The 12,595-nt window shown below is 37.2% G+C and overlaps 1 protein-coding gene across 1 annotated transcript in view; it reads left to right on the top strand.

Moving 5' to 3' along the window:
• The first annotated feature begins 500 nt into the window (after positions 1 to 500).
• EIF3E (eukaryotic translation initiation factor 3 subunit E) overlaps positions 501 to 12,595 on the top strand; it is a 51,657-nt gene continuing 39,562 nt past the window's right edge. The window contains exons 1-3 of the mRNA XM_012443267.2: positions 501 to 615; positions 7,092 to 7,206; positions 9,166 to 9,283. Coding sequence (XP_012298690.1) covers positions 526 to 615; positions 7,092 to 7,206; positions 9,166 to 9,283 — 323 coding nt within the window. The 5' untranslated portion in view covers positions 501 to 525. The remainder of the gene's footprint in view (positions 616 to 7,091; positions 7,207 to 9,165; positions 9,284 to 12,595) is intronic.

Genomic DNA, 12,595 nt, shown 5'->3' with positions numbered 1-12,595 from the left:
TCCACCAAATTACGGTTCTTACTATATCTGAAATTTTTTTCACTTATTTTTTGTCTAGAAACCCACTCTCACTTTAACAATAGCTTACAAAATGATTAGTGTATGCCAAATGAAAAAGCGCAGCTACTCCTCCCAATATGCAACTTCCTGGAGAGCAGGGGCCTCCTCATCTTGTCCTTTGCCGCATCCCAATGCAGTCACGTTGCCTGAGCAATCAATTCTGAGCTTTCAATAGTTATTAACGGAATAGTGTGGAAGCCACTGACTGGTGATTGAAAGCCAGCAATATAAAGAGGAAACCGACAAACTTACACATAGAGGGAACTGTTTTCGGCACTCGCGCCCTAACGCAGAGGGAGGGAAAACCCGAGCGCATGCGTCGTTGTTCTCTGCTCTCCAGGCTGAACCCGCCCCTTTCCGTCGGCCAGTTTTACCATTGCACATGCGCAGTACGGGATCTGTCTGTTCGTTTGTCGGCGCTATCAATAAAGTTTGGTGAGCACAGACTCCCTTTTCTTTGGCAAGATGGCGGAGTACGACTTAACTACTCGCATCGCGCACTTTCTGGATCGGCATCTAGTCTTTCCGCTTCTGGAGTTTCTCTCTGTAAAGGAGGTGAGGAGGTCTTTGAGCGCGAGGAAGGCGTGGGAACCGGTGAGGTGCTGAGCGAGGCCGAAAGGCGGTGTCTGCAGCCCTAGGCCCGACATGTGCGAATCGGTCGCGAGTTTGGTTCCTGGACTGACAGTAACGACCTTCTGGTAGTTTAGCGTCGTCCCAGTTAAGAAGCACCTCAGTATTCGGCAGTGAGGAGGAGGGAGGTCACGGAGAGAGAAAAGACGTCTCTTGTTTCACTTACTGAGGTGTCAATGCCGGAGGGACGTTCGCATCAGTTCCTCTCGGAAGTTGGCGATTCGCTGGTTTCGCTAAAGAACCTTAGAGCTTCACAGGCCGGGTTCTAAAAGCAACTTGGAGTGTCGTTAGAGCTTTTGATTTTTGTTTTGGAAACTGTGGGAAGCCGGGGCTTGGCTGTGGTTCTGTGCATGTCGAGTCGTTTGGAGTGATTCTCTTACACTTAAAATAAGTAGAGCTTTAAATTTCCATGACTTTGTGAGTTCTTTGCGTTGAGTTTTCCTTGTCTTTGATAAGGAAGACTTTCTAGAACAGCACATTTTGTCAGATGGGGACGGCGCTTCCCCGCACCCCCTCCCAAAAAAAAAAAACCCACAATCTTTAAATGTGTTTTCCATTGTATATGTTGTACTGACTTCAAGTGATTTGAATGGTCGTTAATGTTCAATTACCTACTCAAGATATCGTGAATAAATGTGTAGTTCTGGAACCTCGTTTTAAAGCTTATCCCACTCGGTCCTAAAAGTTTTATTGGACTTGAAAGTTGGGGCTAAAAGAAAATTGAGCTTAGTTATATCTTGAGTTTATTGGGAATTTGATGCATTTTAATAATTACAGTAAAGTACTTTGCTATGATGAAGGAATTCGGATTTCGGCCAGAAAAATAAGTGAATTCTTTTTCTGGAAGCAGATCACAATGTAAGTCTACTTAGGGCACTCTAGATTTGGGGAGTGGATTTTGTGTAGCAAAAAACAAAAAGCAATACAACAACGTCCTACAAAACCAGCTTCCAGGTGGTTGTGGCTCATTAGACAGGTATAATCCTCATATTCATATGAACCTTTTCCAAACATAGACAGCTCTAAAATTATTGATGATAGGAAACTGCTAATATCATTTTCAGTAAATGTCCAAGGATGTCTTGTCATGTAAAACTTAATCTTGAAAAGATATGTTTTTGCTTTGATTCTTCTTTTTTTGTATTTTAGACCTGGAGTAAAACATTCCCATGTGCATTGTTTTCTTTCTGGAAAAGTGAGGACAAAAGTTCTAGTAAAAGTGCCACATTTTGAACGTCTTTACCAGCTACTTGTAGAAGTACTTCTGAACTAGCTGAACTTTATATATTGTTGTGTTCTTTATACTTTCATTTTTTTATGGCAGACAGAAGAAAAGGAGGAATATGTAAATGTAAATTAGATTTTCACAGGGCTAGATGAATACTATTAACTGCAGGCAGTTGAGAATCAGTGGGAAAAACTGCCCAATACCCGCCTACTTGTAAGATAGCTGTCATACACCAAGAAGAAGACAGGTGCTGGAGTATTTACTTAGCAATTACTAAGTACATTTGACTCTTGGACAATACAGGGGATAAGAACACTGACCTCCTGCAGTAAAAAATGCATGGATAACTTTTGACTCCCCAAAAACTGCTGCCCTAATGTTGACAGGAAGGCTTACCGAGAACATAAACAGTCCTGTTTTGTATGTATTTTATACTGTATTCTTACAGTAAAGTCAACTAGAGAAGATAAAATGTTCTTAAATTATAAGGAAGAGAAAATATATTTACTATTTAATAAGTGAAAGTACATCATCATAGAGGTCTTAACTGGCTTCATATTGAGTAGGCTGAGGAGGAGGAAAAGGAGGAGTTGGTCTTGCTGTTTCAGGGGTAGCAGAGGTGGAAGAAGTAGAGGAAGTGGAAGGGAAGTCAGGAAAGACAGGCATATTTTGTGTAACTTTTATTGAAAAAAAATTATATAAATGGACCTGTGTGGTTCAAACCCTTGTTATTCAGGGGTCACTTGTATAGGGCCAGATAATTGTGAGAAAGCCAAGATAAAACCCAGACATCTCACCACTAAAATAACTTACCTGTCCTTTAGAGTTGAATTGTTGTTTTTTTTGTTTGTTTGTTTTGTTTTGTTTTGTTTTTGAGATGGAGTCTCACTCTGTTGCCAGACCTGAGTGCAATGGCATGATCTTGGCTCACTGCAGCAATTCTCCTGCCTCAGCCTCCCGAGTAGCTGGGATTACAGGTGCCCACCACTATGCCTTGCTAATTTTTGTATTTTTAGTAGAGATGGATTTTCACCATGTTGGTCAGGCCGGGTCTCGAACTCTTGACCTCCTGATCCACCCGCCTTGGCCTGGCTGAATGTTTTTGATATAAGGCAAAAAGTAATAAATGTCGGAGAGGTACTAGTAGAGCACTATCAATATTGAAATTCTGTTATCTTCAGTGAGCAAAAAGGACTTTGAGGAGGTGAGGCTTTGAGTCTTGAAGGCTAGATGGTTAGGAGAGAATCAGTGATCCTACTATGTGAGGATACAGCAGCACCCCCACATCCCCTTAGCAGTTTCAGTTTCTGCAGTTCCAGTTAATTACGGTCCAAAAATATTACATGGAGAATTCCAGAAATAAGCAGTTTGTAAGTTTTAAATTGTGCGTGTAAAAGTTTTAATTGTGTGTATTTAAAAAAAAAAAAAGCAGTAAATATAGGATTGGGGCTATCTGCTGTTTCAGGCATCCCCTGGGGTGTCTTGGAACATTTAGCTCATTGATAAGGAAGGGCTATTTTGCACCAAGAGAAAAACAGTTTCATCTATTTGTAGTATGTTGGAGAACATAAGCCTCATGAGAGTGGAAGCTTCGTTGTGCTCTCAGCCCATAAAATGGAGTCTGGCATAAAGGCTTTTTATACTAATGATTGAATGAATACATGTTTGTGTCTCACTGTTCTTTACATTCATGTGAGGCAGAAGACCAGATAGTAACATATTTAGGACCCTTGGGTTCTGAATCGGACCCTGGATTAGAATCGTGGCTCTGTCATTTAATACCTCTGTGCTGTCAGAGCAGATTCTTTTACCTTCTTAACCTTTTCTCATGAATAAGATGTTAATACTACCACCATTTCGTGGGGTTAGAAAAATTATGTGAGATAATTTGTATAAAGCACTTTGCTCTTCTGGGACAGAGTGAGTACTCCTAAATGTTTTCTTTTTTGAGACAGGGTCTCACTTTGTCACCCAGGCTGGAGTGCAGTGGCACAATCTTAGCTTACTGCAGCCCCAACTTCCTAGGCTCAAGTGATTCTCCCACTTCAGCCCTCCAAGTAGCTGGGACTACAGGTGTGTGCCACCACTCCTGGCTTTTTTTTTTTTTTTTTTTTTGTATTTTTTTGTAAAGATGGGGTTTTGCCATGTTGCCCAGGCTTGTCTCGAAATCCTCAACTCAAGTAATCTGCCCACTTGGCCTACAAAAGTGCTAGGATTACAGGTGTGAGGCACCACCCTGGCCCTAAATGGTTTTTATTTTTGGAAGATTAGGCCATTCTCTATTGGTATGGGATGAGAGAGGAAGACAATGAGGGTTTCGATGAGTAAGGTAAAGACTGAAAATGGTCACTAAGAAACTGATCAAAGAAAAATACAAGGATTCGTTAAGTGTGGAGGGTCCAACTGAGACTGGAATCATACCTTATAGAGCTAATAATGATGGTCATTCTCAGGGCAGGGAGTGGTAGAAGGCTATGGAAGTAGTACAGACATATTTAGGGGTAGGCTTTTACAGAAATGTCATTTAGAGAAGCACAGATGTGATCAAATAACATTATTGCCTAATTTTGAAACATTTTCTAGTCTTCCTTAGCCAGAACCTAGAGAGTAGATGACTTTTTTTTTGTAGTTATTAACACTAAATTTTATATAGTTGGAGAAAATAGTTTGAAAGAATCAATGATAGAGCCAAAGGGAAAATCTTTGAAATTGCTAAAAATAATATCCAAATTAAGGTAGAAAGTGACATCAAAAAGGGTGTTACAGAAATTGGAAAGAGCAGAAAATCTGAGGATGATGAAGATTTTAATGGTAATGCTGGAAGGGGTTGTCAGTTTAAGTTGGAATTCTTGGAGATGAGATACTTGAAAGTTATAATTTGTGGGATAAAGGAATTTTAGGGCTCAAGCTTTTAAAGAGTTATCAATATGGTGTTATGTTTGTGTAGAATGACAGCAGAGGAAGAGATGGCAAAAAAAAGATTATTAATCTGTTAAAAAGTAGTATGTTTTCAAGAGGTTGATAGACCAGGGATCAGCAAACTATAGCCTGGGAATCAGATAGCAGCCTGTTTTTTTGTGTTTTTGGGGATAAGAATAGTTTTTAACAGAGGAATATTTGCAAACATTAGCAGTTATAGAATATTGACTTTATACCCCAATTAAGTGAAATGTTTTCTCCTGAAAAAGCATTCTATTCTTATTAGTAGACGTGTATTACAAAAATTTTTACTGTTACTATTTTTGTTTCAAAATTTAAAAAAATGTGGAAATTTGATTTTCCTTTTTCATGTGAGTACTTATATAGTATTTTCAATTGTTGCTTCTTGAAACACAGTCTAAAGTGTTTGTGTTCTGCCTATAAGGCACAATTGAAAGGCAGGTGTAGATTTCCGAACAGACCAGTAACATCTGATGGCAGAGGAGCAAGGCTATTGTATCTACTGTGGAGAGAGATGTGGTAAATTAAAAGCTATTACTGGAGTGGTGAGGAGAGGTAGCATGCTAGGAAAATAATGTTTTTATTTTTGATTAAGGTTTCTATAGGGCAAACTGATGAGAAGTTAAGATTTTTCTGGTAAATTTTTTATCAGATACTACATTCATTCATACAAGTACACAAATATAAGTGTACTGGTCAATGATATATATATTTTTCCAAAATGAATAGTGAATACATTTTTGTGACCACCACTCAGATTAATAAATAAAACATTACAGACATCCTTAAACCTTCCTTCTGACCCGTTAGTCACTACTCACATCCCTTAAAGGTAAGCTCTAGTCTGATGATTTATTTTGTGTGTTTTTGATTTTTATATAGATGGAATTAGGAGTTAAGCATTTACCACCATGTACTGCTTTGTATGACTTCTTCATTCAGCATTGTCTGTGAGTCATGTTTTTAGGATAGCAGTAGTAGTTCATTGATTTTTCAGTGAAAATAGCCAAATGTTAAACTATTGTTAGTATGCTGTAGTTTGTTTTCTCATTTTAACATTGATAGACATGGCTATTACAAATAGTGCTCCTGTGTACATTTTTGGCAGTGCACTTTGAATATATGCACCCATTTCTTTTGGGTGCTTTGGAACAGAATTGCTGAATCAAAAAGTATGTTTGGCTTTGGGAGATAAAAAGCTTACAAAGTGGTTGTGTTGTATTCCTGCCGGAAGAGTATATGTTCCAGGTAGTCTACATCTATACCAACACTGGTATTGTCAGGATTTTTAAAATTTTTGTTGCAGTTTTTAATCTTCATTTCCTTTGTGATTAATGAAGTTGAGAATCTTTTCATGTGTTTATTGCCCATTTGGTTGTCTTCTTTTGTGAAGTGCCTACTTTTAGTCATTTCAATTGGATGATCTGTCTTGTCTTACTCATTTGTAGGAGCTCTGCATGTAATTTGGAAGGTTCTGTTTTGCTCTCATGGCTAAATACCATTTGACCACTTTCATCTTTACTTCTTGCAGGCAGTGAAATATTGTGACATTTTCCTGGATTTTTCTTTCCTTGCAAAATGAAATTCAGTACAGAAATTGTTTCTTTTGCTGAAGCATTTCTGTCCCCGAATATTGTGTAGAATCCTTACATGTTAGTCAGTACACTTTACGTTTATGTGAGTTTCTGTATTTATCTATTTGCTCCCTGTACTGTAGGTTAAATTCTGTTTCTTGGACTCTTTGCAAAGCAAAAACCTGATGTAACATGGTTGACTTAAAAAATGGGTGCGGTTTTGTTTCAGTAATGTGGATGGAGAAGCATATAAGAGTTTATTCCTTATTACCTGGTTATGGAGAGGTGACAGCTATATGTGCTTTACAGAAGAGATGGTGTTGGTTTTGTTTATTTATACACAGCCTTGCCTAGAAAGGGTAAGAGATGATTTGTAGGGACATGAAAAAAATAAGATCGTATAAATCAGAAGTAGAGGGGACTGACTATAGTAATTCTCTTCATTTTAAAATTTTCAGGTAAGTAAAATATTTTTATATCTGTAGGTTGGTTATTTGCTATATTGCTTGCCATTATTATTACCAGAGGGGGTAATTAATATTTTATAGTATTTTATAAAGTATTTCTTGGAATATATTTCGAGGTAAATTAATCTTAGTATTAATCAGTTTATTTGGGAAACTTAAATATATTCATTAGAAAGTTATTTTCTTTTGCAGATATATAATGAAAAGGAATTATTACAAGGTAAATTGGACCTTCTTAGTGATACCAACATGGTAGACTTTGCTATGGATGTTTACAAAAACCTTTATTCTGATGATATTCCTCATGGTAAGTTTTGTCATTAGAACTGAAGCTTGTCTTGTGACTTGAAGATGTGTGTATTAAAGTTTTATGATTTATGAAAGAGCTTTAGCCAAAAGATTTAATTATTATTTGAATGTTGATGTTCTTTGAGAGAGGTTATATATAGGTTTCATGTCTTCTAAAGTACATTGTTTTCTCCTTGTGAAAGATGTGGAACTACTTTAAAATATGGTCATCAGATGCCTTCAGTCATAGTATATATCATCAAAGTTGTGCTTATGACTCACATTCCTTACAGTTATCTGAGAATATTTCAGTTCTTTTGTTTGCTAACATTTTCAGTGAGTGCATTGTGTCCTTTAGAGATCTTTTTTTTCATTTCGAGGTATCTAGTGTAGACGTTGTTTTCCAAATATTGGTCCCCAGGACCAGCATCATCAGTTCACCTGGGAGAGCTTGTTAGAAATGCAGATTTTGGGTCATACACCAGAACTTACTTAATCAAAACTGTTAAGTGAGGCCTAGCATTCAAGTTGAAGAATTACTGTGGTCCAGTGTTTTCCAAATCCTTGCTTTCTGTGGTAATAGATGTTCCTTAAAAAAAACAAAAAAAAAGTGGTCCCATAAGTTTGGGAAATAATTCTGTGTGTCATTTCTTCTACACCTATTACATTTTTAAAGTTTCCAAGAACTCTGGCAGTAGAGAAATATGGTATACTCTGTTTAAATTGACATTTCTCAAAATTTGATCATAGATCTTCTCCTGTGTTTGAGAAAGACTTAGAGAATATACTTTTAATATATAATGCAGAATTATTACATTAAACATAATCCACTTGTTTGACTTACAGTTCCCTGCAATAACAGTGGCTCTTCAATTTTAGTTTGTCATGGAGAAGTAAACAAAAAGGGAACTTTTTTTTTTTTGAGACAGAGTCTTGCACTGTCACCCTGGTTGGAGTGCAACGGCACGGTCTTGGCTCATTGCAACTTCTGCCTCCCGAGTTCAAGTGATTCTCTTTCCTCAGCCTGCTGAGTAGTTGGGATTATGGGCGTGCACCACCATGCCTGGCTAATTTTTGTATTTTTAGTGGAGACGAGGTTTCACCATATTGGCCAGGCTGGTCTGAAACTCCTGACCTCATGATCTGTCGGTGTCAGCCTCCCAAAGTGCTGGGATTACAGGTGTGAGCCACTGTGCCCTGCCAGAAACTTGTTTCTTAGTTTCTTAATAAAACATTAAGATGTTATTAGGGTTGGCTATATGCAAGTTTTCTCTACCTTTTCATAATACAGTAAAAAGGAATGATAGAATTTAGTTGGAGAGATTATAGAGCTGGATTTATAGTTAAAAGATTATTATTAACTGGATTTAAATTCCATTCAATCTACTTGATAACCTGTAATAGTAATATGTAAACCCCTCTGAGTTTTTGTTCAGAAACTCTGGGATAACATTCATCTAAGAAAATTAAATGGGAACAAATAAAAACACTTGGAATGAAGTCTCTGCAATGGAGAATTAAATGAAAATAATTCTGTCCTATCCCTACTTTTTATTTTTTTTTACCTCCCTACTGTCACCTTAGGCTGTATATTCTACAGTTTCCCTTAAGATTAAGAAAAGGATTCAGAAAAGGATTACCTTTTCCTTTTTGTGCCTTTATATTACTAGAAGGAAGAAATTAGGGATCTGGGGACATTACTGAGTTAGTAGCCCCTGGCATATGAATATATTGGGGGTAAATAAATGTATATATAGTTTAAATGCATTGAAAAATTTCCAGACATTCTCATGAATGAGAAAATGTAGCTGGATGTGGTGGTATGCGCTTGTAGTCTCAGCTACTTGATGGCTTGAGCCTGGGAGACAGAGATTGCAGTGAGTCAATACCATACCACCTCATTCCAAAGTAGGCGGATATAAGGAAACACAGTTTAACATTCCTTAACATTGTAGTACTCTTCTGCATTTTTAATTAGCTTTGAGAGAGAAAAGAACCACAGTTGTTGCACAACTGAAACAGCTTCAGGCAGAAACGGAACCAATTGTGAAGATGTTTGAAGATCCAGAAACTACAAGACAAATGCAGTCAACCAGGTAAACTCTTCTTAATTTTGAATTCTAAAAATTGTCTTTTCTGGATTAATACAAATGTTAATTCAAACTTTATCCAGTATCCCATAGTAAAAGTTCATGGTTTAAAAAAAAAAAAAATTCATGGTTTAAATGAGTGCTTTACTCATTTTTAAATTTTTACTTATCCTTATTTCGTAGGGGCCTGTATAAATGATACATGTTAATATTAAGACTAATTTCTTTTTTTAAAACTCATTTACCACTTATCTATACTGATTATGCTACAGAAATTTCGTCTCCTATTTTTCCCTTCCCGGGGACATTTGGCAGTGTTTGGAGATACTTTTGGTTGCCATAACTGGAGGGTTGCTTTTGGCACCTAGTAAGTAGAGACCAGTTATGCTGTTAAACATCCTACAGTGCATAGGACAGCATCCCTCTTGCTACTCCTCAATGAAGAATTACCCAACTTAAAATGTCCATTAATAAACCCTGTACTGCTGCATCATGGCTCACACCTATAATCTCAGCACTTGGGTAGGTGGAGGCAAGCAGTTCCCTTGAGCCTAGGAGTTCGAGACCAGCCTGGGCAACATGGCGAAACCCTGTATCTACCAAAAAATAAAACCTACAAAATATTAGCCAGACATGGTGGTGTGCGCTTAGTCTCAGCTACTTGTTACTTGGGAGGCTGAGGTGGGAGGATGACTTGAGCCTAGGAGGTGGAGGTTGCAGTTAGTTGATAGCATATCACTGCATTCCAAAGTAGGTGATGTAATGAAACATTGTTTCGAGGGAAAAAAAAAGAAAGAAATCCTGTGCCTGGGCAATACCTAAAGCCCTAGAGCACGTGGGTATCTCCTTATAAGAGAAACCTGAGCTCACTTTATCACCGGATACATTCTCTCACATCCTTCCAAGCTCCATTCCCAGCCCAAGGAGTGTAGTTTTGAGCTGATAAGATTATTTTATTTCTAACTTCCCTTTGGCTAGAAATAAACTTACTGTTTCATTTACAAAGAAAGCATGTGCCTACTTAGTCTTAACTTAGTACATGTTACTGGTGGAAGCCCTTTGGGTTATTAGAAACATTTAAAAATAAAATCTCCTACTAAAATTGAATATTGTCGTTTGAGATAAATTCTAGCCACCAGTAAATTGCTTGAGGAATCGCTGGATATTTTGCCATGTTCTACCTTTAATTTCTGTGTGTTCAAACCAAATTTTTAGAGATTGACTTTTAAGTTTTCCTTTGTGATTTGAGAAGATGTTACCAGATATTTTTAGAAAATCAACAAATACACAATTACTGTGCCATATGATGGCATACTATACTATACTATGACATATACTACATATATATGCAGATATAAATGCAGTCAGCTGTCTGTTCTGCATCTGTGGATTCAACCAACTGCAGATTAAAAATATTCAGGGAAAGCACCTACAAAATAACAATACAACAATAAAAAATAATACAAATAAAACTATAGTATAACCACTAACAACTATATGATACTTACATTGCATTAGGTATAAGTAATCTAGAGATGATTTAAAGTATATGGGAGGATGTGTATAGTTTACATGCAAATACTATGCTATTTTACATAAAGGACTTGAGCACCTGCAGATTTTGGTATTTGAGGGTGCTGGTGGGTGGGAGGTGGACGAGGTCTTGGAACTAATGCTCTGGGGATACTAAGGGTTGACTGTATACACATGCGCACATGCGCACACGCACAGAGATATATATACACATGTTACATGCATAGGCAGAGCTATATATTATGCTAAACTACTTGTATGCTTTTAGAATAAGTAATTCTAGATCTTCAAGTCACATGTAGGTGATTACCAAGGGACAGCTGAAATAATCCAGATGTTAGACTACAACAGAGAATTTAGGATGCTGTAGTTTAGTCACTTAAAGACTGGGAAGTAATGGGATCAGAGTATGAATACAATGAATGTAGATGTGTTCACCAGTTAGTAGAAAAAGAGAATCTTGTAGCTTAGTAGGCACTGAATTTGAGATAAATGAAAAGATCATGTGTTAAAAACTTGTAATCTTACTATACTTACAAACTACCTATTTTCAGCATAGAAACCTTTTTCTGACAATTCCCCCTTTTTAAGTTTCATTGAACATATAGTATTATACTTACATTTTCCCAGAAATAATCAGCCAGAGGACAATGATTTATACCTGAGTGGTGAAAGTACTGCAATACAAAGTTATTCACTGTGATCCACTGCAAGCGTTCAGTTGTTGAAATTCTTTTATCTTGGAATTTCATGTACATTTCATATTTATGTACATTTCATATTCAGTATTATAATATGTCTATATTAATTTTTATGGGGACATATCTTTGCTCCATGAAATCAAGTAAAATTGTTCTTCCAAAGACACATTACAGCATATTTCTTCTTGTGAGAAGGATAAGAAAATGTTTTCATTTTGGAAAATGTAATTGGGTGCAGTGACTCACGCCTGTAATCTCAGCACTTTGGAAGGCATGGTGGTGCAAGCTTGTAATCCCAGCTACTTGGGAGGCTGAGGCAGGAGGATTGCACGAACCTGGAAGGCGGAGGTGGCAGTGAGCCAAGATCACGCCACTGCACTCCATCCTTGGATGACAGAGTGACACTCCATCTCAAAAAACAACAACAATGAAAATGCTCATAAGGTGGACAACTATATCCATATATCACCTGTCCCTTGATGTCTTTATCAGTTTTTTTTACCAGTCTGTCAGTATCTCAAGATAATGCAAAGCTAATTTAAGAAATATTAAATTTTGCACTTAGTTACATGTAATGATTATATAGGGTATGTAGCATAGCTGTCACGTACATCAGATATGATTTATTTATTTATTTATTTATTTATTTATTTTTGAGATAGAGTCTCACTCTGTCACTCAGGCTGGTGTGCGGTGGTGCCTTCTTGGCTCACTGCAACCTATATCTCCCGGGTTCAAGCAATTCTTCTGCTTCAGCCTCCCTTAGCTGAGATTATAGGCACCTGCCACCATGTCCGGCTAATTTTTATATTTTTAGTAGAGATGGGGTTTCACCATGTTTGGCCACGCTTGTCTCGAACTCCTGACCTCAGATGATCCACCCACCTCGGCCTCCCAAAGTGCTGGGATTATAGGCATGAGCCACCACAGACAGTCAGGCATGGTTTATTAATCTTGTAAGTTTGATTTTTAAAGTTTGTAGTTCCCCTTGTATACTTACATTCAAAACATGTAATGTCCTGCTTATTTTATTCTGGAAGTCTTACTTAAAGCATTTAAGTATTTATTTAAGGTGGTTTTGTGT

This window comes from Aotus nancymaae, unplaced genomic scaffold (genome assembly GCF_030222135.1).
Source record: "Aotus nancymaae isolate 86718 unplaced genomic scaffold, 86718_ANA_hifiasm-v0.15.2.pri h1tg000036l, whole genome shotgun sequence".
Taxonomy (NCBI): domain Eukaryota; kingdom Metazoa; phylum Chordata; class Mammalia; order Primates; family Aotidae; genus Aotus; species Aotus nancymaae.
Note: the sequence above shows the minus strand (reverse complement) of the source record. Positions and strands in the feature narration are given on the sequence as shown.